At 38.9% G+C, this 12486-nt stretch overlaps 2 protein-coding genes and 1 non-coding gene across 3 annotated transcripts; all 3 read right to left on the bottom strand.

The window, feature by feature from the left end:
* Positions 1-591: 591 nt before the first annotated feature.
* Positions 592-663, bottom strand: TRNAE-CUC (transfer RNA glutamic acid (anticodon CUC)). Its single transcript has one exon. It is a non-coding gene; the product is annotated as a tRNA-Glu (tRNA).
* An 878-nt stretch (positions 664-1541) lies between these two features.
* LOC149630035 (pyroglutamyl-peptidase 1-like) lies at positions 1542-2027 on the bottom strand. Its single transcript, XM_089851348.1, has 2 exons — positions 1763-2027; positions 1542-1689 (listed from the first exon to the last, which is right to left on the bottom strand). The coding sequence occupies exons 1-2, from the start codon at positions 1990-1992 to the stop codon at positions 1542-1544; spliced, it is 378 nt and encodes a 125-aa protein (XP_089707474.1). The 5' UTR covers positions 1993-2027.
* A 729-nt stretch (positions 2028-2756) lies between these two features.
* Positions 2757-7266, bottom strand: LOC149630034 (uncharacterized). Its single transcript, XM_089851347.1, has 4 exons — positions 7111-7266; positions 6946-7035; positions 5163-6795; positions 2757-3009 (listed from the first exon to the last, which is right to left on the bottom strand). The coding sequence occupies exons 1-4, from the start codon at positions 7157-7159 to the stop codon at positions 2757-2759; spliced, it is 2025 nt and encodes a 674-aa protein (XP_089707473.1). The 5' UTR covers positions 7160-7266.
* Between the last annotated feature and the right edge of the window lie 5220 nt (positions 7267-12486).

The following is a 12486-nucleotide window of genomic DNA, read 5'->3' as shown; positions in this document are numbered from 1 at the left end:
CGTCATGTACGTTTCACTGACGTCACAACAATATTGGGGGAAAAATGTGATGCCGTGTTTGATTCATTGACGCCATATTTACTGGTGCCATGTCTGATTCATTGACGCCATATTTACTGGTGCCATGTCTGATTCATTGACGCCATATTTACTGGTGCCATGTCTGATTCATTGACGCCATAAGAAGAAAAATGATGTGAGCGTCCATTGACGCCATATTTACTGGTGCCAGATCATGTGCCATCTGGCACTGACTGACGCCAGTGGCTCAAAAGCAATACTTTCTATCTACTAGTATTGTTTTTTAGAAAACTGACCTCTGATACCAGGCAATGAACCCGGACCTTCTGTGTGAAAGCAAGTTATCCTAGCCACTAGACCATATCGTATCTGTTTGAATTATCACAATTGAGATCGTGGTATCGTTGATTAATAAAATTTAAAGAAAACTGACCTCCGATACCGGGAATTGAACCCGGGCCTTCTGGGTGAAAGCCTGATATCCTAGCCACTACACCATATCGGATCTGTTTGGTTTATCACAATTGAGCTCCTGGTATCGTTGATTAATAAAATGTATGGAAAACTGACCTCCGATACCGGGAATTGAACCCGGGCCTTCTGGGTGAGAGTCAGACATCCTAGCCACTAGACCATATCGGATACGCTTGGTTTATCCAGGGAGCCCACTCTTAAATTTAAATTCCTTATAGGAAAAATAGGAATTTTTTTCCGGAATTATAGGATTTTATAGGAGAAAAAATGTGTTTTTATACGAAAATATAGGACTAAAAATGCTCATATATAATACAATTTTGGGGCTTAAACTATGTAGAAAAATCGCAAAAAATAAAAAATAACAGATTGGATTTTACTTTGAAAACTCAGAAGAACTTAATTAAAATATAATATAATATTTAAAAAATTCTAAGCGAGCTCCGCAATTTCGGTGTCTATTCAAATGTCATCTCGATAAAAACAGCTAAATTTTGACAAATTTGATGCTAAACTATACGAAAACTTCGACTTAGTCAAAAATATAGGATATTATAGGACCTTTCATGAAATTATAGGATAATATAGGACTGCTTCAAAAATATAGGAAATATAGGAATTTATAGGAATTATAGGACCGGTGCGCTCCCTGAAAGGTATAAACTGAGGCTGCACTATCCCTTTAAATTTTAGGCGGTGCAAAAATTGGAAAAATTAGGGTGCCATAGCCGAGGCAGCGAGGCTATAGAGAATGGAATTGGCTAGACCGAGCATGGATAACTCATAAGTTCATAAGATATGTTCAACATAAGTTTGTATCTGGAGCTTGTCATGAAGTGGCCAAAACTGGACAATAACAGTAAACACTGATTTAAATAGAGATTGAACTTACATGGTAGCAGGAACAGAATAATTCTTTTACGCAAAAAAACTACCTAAGCCTAATCCTAAGAATGCGCGTGCTGAAATAAATATCAGTTGTAAGCACGCGCAAAGCTATAGAGCTATTTCAGAGGGGTAATGGCTACGTCACTAATGCTTCGTCACTATGCTAACATGGCTTTCACAGCAGAGCAAATTCCTCTGGCCAATTGTTGGCTTGAATAAGGCGAATTTAACGGAGGAATATGGATAAAAGCCGTAGCTGACGGGTTTATGTTGAGTGAAGTGTAAAAAGTGAATTCACACAAATACCTTAGGAAGAAAATGTTATTTACACACTTATTGATTTTAAAACCTGAAATTCTACCAGTTTACACTACTTTACCTTCCAGCATCTTTGGAAACTGCGGCTATTACATCAGTTTCACATTGATTAACCTCTTGGCTGACTAAATCCATGTTAATTTTAGGAATTAAACAAGTGTCTCCGCATTTACAACAACAATTTTCATCAGGCAAATTGCCACAAACATCAGGGGCAACGTAATTAACGTTAAAAGCTCTTGATTCCAAAACTATCGAAGTTGCTTGGGATGATACGCTACAATGCACCATTAGCTATGCAGAAAAGTGTTTGAAATTGTCATTAACCATTTCAATTAGGCTAAAACTGTAGATAAAAATTAAAAAACCTAACCCTAGGCTTATACTTGTCCCATAGTTTTGGTACTTCGTCAGAAACGTAGTTAAATTCCACAGGCACTTGATGAATAACTAAGTTAAAGTCATCATTAGGTGTAATTAGCTTTTTTAATTCGTTAACCACAACCCAACTAGGGTTAACGGCAAAATTACGGAATGGTCCAAAACCTATTGGATATAATATAAGATCAAGTATAGGCAAATAATAAGTTTATTAGGGCCAATTAAATTAATTACCAGTTACAACAACAGTTGGTTTAATATTCTTTTCATTTTACATCGTAATTTCGGTACAAGACTCTTCATCAGAGTTTACTAATTTATTTTTTAATAAAAGAAATCAATTATCTAAATATTAACAAATAATATGATTTACAAATGCATTAACCTTTAGGAGAATTCTTATATTAATTTATTTCTTTATTATTAAACGATGCTTAAAGATAAGAAAAAATAAAGACACCCCCAACAGATTGGGCTATTATAAAAAAAACTATTTATATTTAAGCAAGTGTAAAATTAATTTAGAGAGAAAGTAATAAACAAATAATTGTTAAAGTAAAAATTATACAAATTTAAAATGAATATTAATATATCCTAATATTCATGGCAACAGAAAAATTTTTTGTGAAGTTTATGAAAATTGTGAAGAAAAAAAGACGGGACAATGTGCTTCGTCACTCTCTCAAATTGATACACCGTGGACATTGACATGGTCTATGCCCTCTGGGAAGATAATTTTGAGGGTCGGCGTTAAAATTAAATTGGTTGGCTCCTTGCGGATTTCGAACGCGAACTCTTTCTCCAATGTTTCTTGGGAAATTTTCCTGTACCGCTCTTGGTCTGCCCACAGGCCTCCTTTCTCGTGCTGGAGGATTGTTTAATACTTCTTCATTTTGATGATTCGCACTTGGTCTGCCCACAGGCCTCCTTTCTCGTGTTGGAGGATTGCTTAATAGTTCCCTTTCCACGAATGGTTCATTTTGATGAGCTGTCCTAGCTCTACCCACAGGCCGCCTTCCTCGTGCTGAAGGATTGTTTAATATTTCCCTTTCCACGAATGGTTCATTTTGACGAGCTGCCCTAGCTCTACCCACAGGCCGCCTTCCTCGTGCCGGAGGATTGTTTAATATTTCCCTTTCCACGAATGGTTCATTTTGACGAGCTGCCCTAGCTCTACCCACAGGCCGCCTTCCTCGTGCCGGAGGATTGTTTAATATTTCCTTTCCACGAATGTTTCATTTTGGCGAGCTGCCCTAGCTCTACCCACAGGCCGCCTTCCTCGTGCCGGAGGATTGTTTAATATTTCCCTTTCCACGAATGGTTCATTTTGACGAGCTGCCCTAGCTCTACCCACAGGCCGCCTTCCTCGTGCCGGAGGATTGTTTAATGTTTCCCTTTCCACGAATGGTTCATTTTGATGAGCTTCCCTAGCTCTACCCACAGGCCGCCTTCTTCGTGCTGAAGGATTGTTTAATATTTCCCTTTCCACGAATGGTTCATTTTGACGAGCTGCCCTAGCTCTACCCACAGGCCGCCTTCCTCGTGCCGGAGGATTGTTTAATATTTCCCTTTCCACGAATGGTTCATTTTGACGAGCTGCCCTAGCTCTACCCACAGGCCGCCTTCCTCGTGCCGGAGGATTGTTTAATATTTCCCTTTCCACGAATGGTTCATTTTGACGAGCTGCCCTAGCTCTACCCACAGGCCGCCTTCCTCGTGCCGGAGGATTGTTTAATATTTCCCTTTCCACGAATGGTTCATTTTGACGAGCTGCCCTAGCTCTACCCACAGGCCGCCTTCCTCGTGCCGGAGGATTGTTTAATATTTCCCTTTCCACGAATGGTTCATTTTGACGAGCTGCCCTAGCTCTACCCACAGGCCGCCTTCCTCGTGCCGGAGGATTGTTTAATATTTCCCTTTCCACGAATGGTTCATTTTGACGAGCTGCCCTAGCTCAACCCACAGGCCGCCTACTTCGTGCTGGAGGATTGTTTAATATTTCCCTTCCCACGAATGGTTCATTTTGAAAAGCTGCCCTAGCTCTACCCACAGGCCGCCTTCCTCGTGCCGGAGGATTCTTTAATATTTCCCTTTCCACGAATGGTTCATTTTGATGAGCTGCCCTAGCTCTACCCACAGGCCGCCTTCCTCGTGCCGGAGGATTGTTTAATATTTCCCTTTCCACGAATGGTTCATTTTGACGAGCTGCCCTAGCTCAACCCACAGGCCGCCTTCTTCGTGCTGGAGGATTGTTTAATAATTCCCTTTCCACGAATGGTTCATTTTGACGAGCTGCCCTAGCTCTACCCACAGGCCGCCTTCCTCGTGCCGGAGGATTGTTTAATATTTCCCTTTCCACGAATGGTTCATTTTTATGAGCTGCCCTAGCTCTACCCACAGGCCGCCTTCCTCGTGCCGGAGGATTGTTTAATATTTCCCTTTCCACGAATGGTTCATTTTGACGAGCTGCCCTAGCTCAACCCACAGGCCGCCTTCTTCGTGCTGGAGGATTGTTTAATATTTCCCTTTCCACGAATGGTTCATTTTGACGAGCTGCCCTAGCTCTACCCACAGGCCGCCTTCCTCGTGCCGGAGGATTGTTTAATATTTCCCTTTCCACGAATGGTTCATTTTGATGAGCTGCCCTAGCTCTACCCACAGGCCGCCTTCCTCGTGCCGGAGGATTGTTTAATATTTCCCTTTCCACGAATGGTTCATTTTGACGAGCTGCCCTAGCTCTACCCACAGGCCGCCTTCCTCGTGCCGGAGGATTGTTTAATATTTCCCTTTCCACGAATGGTTCATTTTGGCGAGCTGCCCTAGCTCTACCCACAGGCCGCCTTCCTCGTGCCGGAGGATTGTTTAAAATTTCCCTTTCCACGAATGGTTCATTTTGACGAGCTGCCCTAGCTCTACCCACAGGCCGCCTTCCTCGTGCCGGAGGATTGTTTAATATTTCCCTTTCCACGAATGGTTCATTTTGATGAGCTGCCCTAGCTCTACCCACAGGCCGCCTTCCTCGTGCCGGAGGATTGTTTAATATTTCCCTTTCCACGAATGGTTCATTTTGACGAGCTGACCTAGCTCTACCCACAGGCCGCCTTCCTCGTGCCGGAGGATTGTTTAATATTTCCCTTTCCACGAATGGTTCATTTTGGCGAGCTGCCCTAGCTCTACCCACAGGCCGCCTTCCTCGTGCCGGAGGATTGTTTAATATTTCCCTTTCCACGAATGGTTCATTTTGACGAGCTGCCCTAGCTCTACCCACAGGCCGCCTTCCTCGTGCCGGAGGATTGTTTAATATTTCCCTTTCCACGAATGGTTCATTTTGGCGAGCTGTCCTAGCTCTACCCACAGGCCGCCTTCCTCGTGCCGGAGGATTGTTTAATATTTCCCTTTCCACGAATGGTTCATTTTGACGAGCTGCCCTAGCTCTACCCACAGGCCGCCTTCCTCGTGCTGGAGGATTGTTTAATATTTCCCTTTCCACGAATGGTTCATTTTGACGAGCTGCCCTAGCTCTACCCACAGGCCGCCTTCCTCGTGCCGGAGGATTGTTTAATATTTCCCTTTCCACGAATGGTTCATTTTGATGAGCTGCCCTAGCTCTACCCACAGGCCGCTTTCCTCGTGCTGGAGGATTGTTTAATATTTCCCTTTCCACGAATGGTTCATTTTGACGAGCTGCCCTAGCTCTACCCACAGGCCGCCTTCCTCGTGCCGGAGGATTGTTTAATATTTCCCTTTCCACGAATGGTTCATTTTGATGAGCTGCCCTAGCTCTACCCACAGGCCGCCTTCTTCGTGCCGGAGGATTGTTTAATATTTCCCTTTCCACGAATGGTTCATTTTGACGAACTGCCCTAGCTCTACCCACAGGCCGCCTTCCTCGTGCCGGAGGATTGTTTAATATTTCCCTTTCCACGAATGGTTCATTTTGACGAGCTGCCCTAGCTCTACCCACAGGCCGCCTTCCTCGTGCCGGAGGATTGTTTAATATTTCCCTTTCCACGAATGGTTCATTTTGACGAGCTGCCCTAGCTCTACCCACAGGCCGTCTTCTTCGTGCTGGAGGATTGTTTAATATTTCCCTTTCCACGAATGGTTCATTTTGACGAGCTGCCCTAGCTCTACCCACAGGCCGCCTTTCTCGTGCCGGAGGATTGTTTAATATTTCCCTTTCCACGAATGGTTCATTTTGATGAGCTGCCCTAGCTCTACCCACAGGCCGCCTTCCTCGTGCCGGAGGATTGTTTAATATTTCCCTTTCCACGAATGGTTCATTTTGATGAGCTGCCCTAGCTCTACCCACAGGCCGCCCTCCTCGTGCTGGAGGATTGTTCAATACTTCCCTTTCCACGAATGGTTCATTTTGACGAGCTGCCCTAGCTCTACCCACAGGCCGCCTTCCTCGTGCCGGAGGATTGTTTAATATTTCCCTTTCCACGAATGGTTCATTTTGATGAGCTGCCCTAGCTCTACCCACAGGCCGCCTTCCTCGTGCTGGAGGATTGTTCAATACTTCCCTTTCCACGAATGGTTCATTGTCCTCTTCTAGTGGGTCAGGGTCTTCCAGTAGGTCGTCTCTTTGACGGTTTAAATTGTTTTCTATGTGGTCTCGTTCACCCCTCCTTAAATCACCTCCTTCGTAGTAAAAGTGTAGTGTAACTGGACAATTGTCGGATATTGAGATTAGTCTATCCATCTTGTTGGCTAGATTTTAAAATAAAGACATAGGATTTTTTAGGAGAAAAAATGTGTTTTTATAGGAAAATATAGGACTAAAAATGACTGGAGCTTGTCATGAAGTAGCCAAAACTGGACAATAACAGTAAACACTGATTAAATAGAGATTGAACTTACCTGGTAGGCTTGGTAGCAGCAACCGTAAAATGCACAGAATAGTTCTTTTACACAACAAACTAGCTAAGCCTAATCCTAAGAATGCGCGTGCTGAAATACAATATCAATTGTCAGCACGCGCAAAGCTATAGAGCTATTAAATATTAAAATATTTTTGTTTGTTACCCTTCGGGTAAAGGTGGAGCACCCTCTTCTTGCCCAGGCGCGTTAACATGATAAACGCAAAAACTTTACACCCTGAAGCTTCGGAGCTGCAAATACTTTCTCTAGAGGCGCTTATATCTTGAGCTTTCTGAAGTCGACTCAAAACGGACGACGTAATTGTACAGTCCCCGACAAAAGTTTCTGGACATTTTCATTTGGCTGCCATTTTGTTCCTATTTGAGCTAGAGTAACAAAATAGGACTTTCTAGATAGGTTGCCTTCAGGGTTGGCAAGTTTTAAACAAATTGTTTTAAACTTTGGTCTAAAACTTGTTTTAAACTGCCATGAAAAAAAAACTTTAATTTGTTTAAAACGTTTTAAACAAAAAGTTTAAAACATGTTTTTTTTATGGAGAAAAATTTCGAATATTTTTAACTCTTCTTTTATTTGAAAATGAGCGAAAAGATTAAATAATAGAAATAATAAGCTCCAGTCAAAACCTTCCAATTATTCGACTGTTTCAAATGTGTGTTTAATTGTTTGGAGACCCTACCAGTTGTTTTATCCATTACCAATCTGTATTGAAGACTGATATTCAAAAATATGATTAAGGATAACTTATTTTGTCATCTACTTAAAGCAAAGCAATAACATTTTTCCTATGTGGTTTCTCAACACTGTTGGTACATTTTACTGTTCTAAAAGGATTACGCGTAATCTATAAAGCCAGGCCTTTGACAGTGCTAAAATTAATACGCCTAATCCGAAAACGGAAAACATGAGCGCCTACAAATAAGTAAGGGGTGGTGAAGTTTCAAATGTATGATGAGTTCTGACCAAGAAACTCGGAAGTACGGAAGCGGAAATGACTGAATAGTGGCCACAAAAGAAATCAGGCATTTAGACTTTAGGGGTTAAATGTACAAATTTACGCATCACACTCATTTTGTATCCGCTATTAAAAAAATTATATTTTCCTTTTGAAAAGATCGTTTGCTCTTTTTTAAAGTCAGTAGAATTTTTCAAATATTCAATATTGTACTCTCAACACGTACTCCCTTTTAAATAATTAATTTCATGATAAAATGTTTTCCGAAAATCTAACTTTAAATCGTGTTATAAACAATAAAAACGCAAATTTTTTAAACTAAGTTTTTGCCAACCCTGACAAGGACCCTTTCTTACACCTTCAAATTCTAAATTTTAGGAGCTCTTGATTTTCCTGTTTGACTTTGCAGTACATGTTCGTTGTACGTTGGTCTAGGGGTATGATACTCGCGCTGGTTGCGAGTGGTACCAGGTTAAATCCCGGAAGGTCGCGTCTTAGAGCTTCATATTATAAATTTAGGAGTATTTTTATTTTCGTGTTTTACTTCTCAATACGTTTCGTGGTCCGTTGGTCTAGGTGTATAATACTTGCTTTGGGTTCAAGAGGTCCCTGGTTCTAATTCCACACGGACAATTTCTTACACCTTGAAATTCTAAATTTATTCAATATTGAACGCTCAAAATAATTAATATCATAAAATAATTTCGCAAAATCTAATTTGTTCTTGAAAATGCGTAAATTTGTAGTTTTTTCAATCAATTTGGAGGGAATAAATCGATTAACTGTTAAATCAGTTGATTGAATTAAATATTGATTAAGGATTAAATTAATATAAATAAAGAAAAATTGCAATATCGGGACTTCAGTCAATTGATAAACGTCACTCTTATCGTTTGTTTTTTCTGTCTTGGTCCAAAAAAGAACCTTTTAAATCAAGTAGGTTGTGAAAATAAGCGCCTTGCGCTAGCGGGAGTAGTGGCTTAAATGGAGAGCCGCGATATAGACTATTAGATCTGGAAGAGTGATTTAAACATGTTTAAAACTAGTTTTTTTTTGTGTTTTTTTACTGTTTTTTTCTACTTGTTTAAAAAACAGTTTAAAACAAAAAATCGTGTTTTAAACAATAAAAAACACAACTTTTGTTTTTTTTTTAAAAACTTAATTTTTGCCAACCCTGGTTGCTAGGGGGGGTGAAATTGATGACGTCACGTGATATTGTTGGCGGTAAATTTGATTTGTAACGCCCCCCTAGTTGTGGCGGGAGATTTAGTTGATTATTAAGGTGATGGCGCGAAATTTGAATTTATATTTTAGTGTATTGATCTGACGTGACTTGGCGATGGTAAAGGTATGTAGTGCCCATAGTGGTATTGTTGGATATTGTATACATTTAGTGGATGATTTATATAGGTTCAGTAGACCCTTTCTACACCATCCTGTAATGCTATTCTCTGTATGATTTTAAGGTATCTCCATGTCTGCTTATGTCATACTAAAGAACTAGTTTTAATTGAGATATGGTTTACATTGCAAAATACATTTACAGATTTAGCTACGACGCGGTTCTACAGCAAGGGTGTTTTGCATTGGTGTTTTGCAGCGGAAATAGTAAAACCCCCCGATAATGACGTTACGAAATAATGCTTCAAATGGATCAATAGTTCTATCGTTGCACGCGTCTTGTCACGTAGAATCCGAAACTCTTTTCAAATTGTAAATCGGTTCAGAAAATCAAAAGTTATGACAAAAAAACGTGACGTTCAAAACAATAGCAAATAAGCCTAACGATTATTTATTTCTTCTATATCAACTTAGCTCAGTAGTAAAACATTACGATCAGAAAAACAGGATGTTCAAGCCATAGCATAGTTTTACTCTGAAATTATAGAGATGAGGTTTTAAGAATTACGTTCAGTAATGTGGCGATTTATTAGTTAATTGCCAATAGGGTCTCGATTTTAAAAGGACAATAGGGTTCCAACTTAGAAATAAAGGTTTTGGATGGCGCTTTGGAAAGTAGAAATTCTGGATTTTGTGTGCAGGGTAGTGTTAAGTCTGTGAATTTGGAATAATAAGAAAGTTGTGATTGCTAAAGTGGAAGGATTTTTTACATTATAAATTTTGCAAATATTCTATAATGCGCGAAGTTTGCGTTTTGGGTTGAATTCTTCTGTGCCTTTTCTGTAGTAAATGTTTTAAGCTCTTAAAGAAAAAATATTTTGTGTAGCTTACGGGTGGGTGGGTTTAGAGCTCGGCATTTTCGATCAATTATCCACTTTATTTTATCTTTATCCATACCCGAAAATTATCCACAGAACTTACATGTTAAATCGTATTATAATCCACAAATTTGTTTATAAATAATCGGTTATCCACCAATTTGTGGATAATTGATCGAAAATGCCGAGCTCTAGGTGGGTTTTCGATGATTAATGTTTTTGAGTCTTTTCGTTATAAAAATGTTTGGTTTGGATTTTCTTAAGAAATGTTTTGAGTGCTTGGAGAATAAATATCGTGGCAGAACTCCAGTTTGCAGAATAGGTGACGTGTCTACCATGGAAATGTAGTGGAGAATCGGGAATGAAGATTCACGATGACATGAATTAGAGAAGAATGTAACAACGACAAATTCTTGAAGAAGGATGCCAATATTAATCCTCATTGTGAAATGGATGGTAATCTCCGAAGATAATGGTTCGAATTATTATATTATTTAAATTAAAAAGACTCACTTGTCCTAATGACATGAAAATATTGATATTCGAATACTTCTCCTTTTGTCTGGAAGTTTAATTTTTCCACCACTTTTGAAACTAGACAACTATCTCTTTAAATTTTAGAATGCCATATATTTTTTGTTAAATCTAAGGTTAATTAGAGAACGTTGTATTTAAAAAAGTAGTCTTCAAGCAATGAATGAAATGGATTTTTAATGTGTATATAAAAAACTATATAAGTAGTTCACTGGAAATTACACAGTCATCAACATCATCATAATAGTAATAATAATAATAGGGGCTGGGCTCCATGAAACGAGAAATAAATACCTTTTGTATTTTATTTCCGAGTAGGTAGGCTGCCTTGTTTTTTAAGCTTGCAGCATGGCAATCACTTAATTCATCAGCCACGCCAAAGTGTATAATCACGGTAAACAAGTGCCTGCCTACGTTGGAGATGATGTTACGATTTACGTTTATTAACTAATGAAAATATTCAGGAATTTTATCATGAATATTTGCTAAAATTTAATCATGAATTTTTTTGAAAGTTTCATCATAAACATTTTTAAGAATCTCATCATGAATATTTTCAAGAATTTAATCATGAAAATTTAGAAAAATTAATCTTGAAAATTAAGAAAAATCAATCATGATAACTAAGAAAAATCAATCATGATAACTAAGAAAAAATCTATCATGAATATTTAGAAAAATCCATCTTGAATATTTGAAAAAAATTCTTCATGAATATATAGAGAAAAATGCATCATGAATACTTGGAAAAAAATACATCTTGAATATTTTCAAATTATAACGAATGGTATTATAGATGTTAAGCCTAAAAGTGTCTGACCTTTCCTAGACGTCCTTAAGATTTAAATTGAAATTCCCAATGTAAAATAAACTCGATGTCTTAGATTAGTGGTGTCTTTGAAATTTGAGTAAGAAAAGGTATAGAGGGCACTGTAGAACATGGTTTTGATTTATTGGTCTTCCAGTACTAATTTCTGTATTGGTATACTTACGACAGTTTATTTACTTATGCAATAACCGCGATATACGATTGATTGACGTATAAACAGCTGGAGTGTGTTCAAACCCTGTTCAATATCTCGATTTACATATAAGAACTGAAAAAGAGCTCTATTAAGTTTTATCGATTCACATGGGTATACGGAATAAACACTTCCAGGACAAAGAACCCGAGACATAATCTCCCATTACTGAAATTGTACAAAATCCCCCATCCCCAAACAAAATCCTCGGTTGTTAACCCTATCCGAGAAAAGTGAAAAATCCCCCGATAATTATCCCCATCATAGAAAAAATACAATATCAATATAATCCGAAACACTTCAGCAATCCGGTAGTGCAATAGATCAGGCGTTGGACTATTTCTAATTAATTCGTTGACTTTCATTCATTTCAAGGGAAAAAATAAGTTCAACCACTGAAAGAACACTTGTGGGAGTTTTAGAATTACTGATACCATTCACGGGGTCTCATGAAACTCTTTGCCAAATTTCAACCTTCTGTTTTGGATAAAGAATGCGCGCGAGAAAATTTGTTTTCACGCTATAGGATAGGCAACTCCTCTATCTCCGACAGCAGCTTATTCTGTATATACTCTATTTTCAGCTTCGGTTGTTAGCACGCGGAAAGCTAGGTCTCTATGTTATGTAGCTTTCTGCGTGCTGACAAGAGACGAAGAAAAAAAAGGATTATAAATATCCGCGTGATTTTTATCTCAAATGCACGGACCTGTAGGCTTTAGATTCAAATACGTGCATAGTCGTATGTAATCAATTGGTGGGTCCTTCAATCATTATCAAGGAACGTTGTGCTATT

The sequence above is a fragment of the Phalangium opilio genome, unplaced genomic scaffold (assembly GCF_054372755.1).
Source record: "Phalangium opilio isolate 3A_F unplaced genomic scaffold, DU_Popi_V2 ptg000104l_1, whole genome shotgun sequence".
NCBI classification, from domain to species: Eukaryota; Metazoa; Arthropoda; class Arachnida; order Opiliones; family Phalangiidae; genus Phalangium; species Phalangium opilio.
The sequence above is the reverse complement of the archived record's forward strand: the minus strand, read 5'-3'. Positions and strand labels throughout refer to the sequence as shown.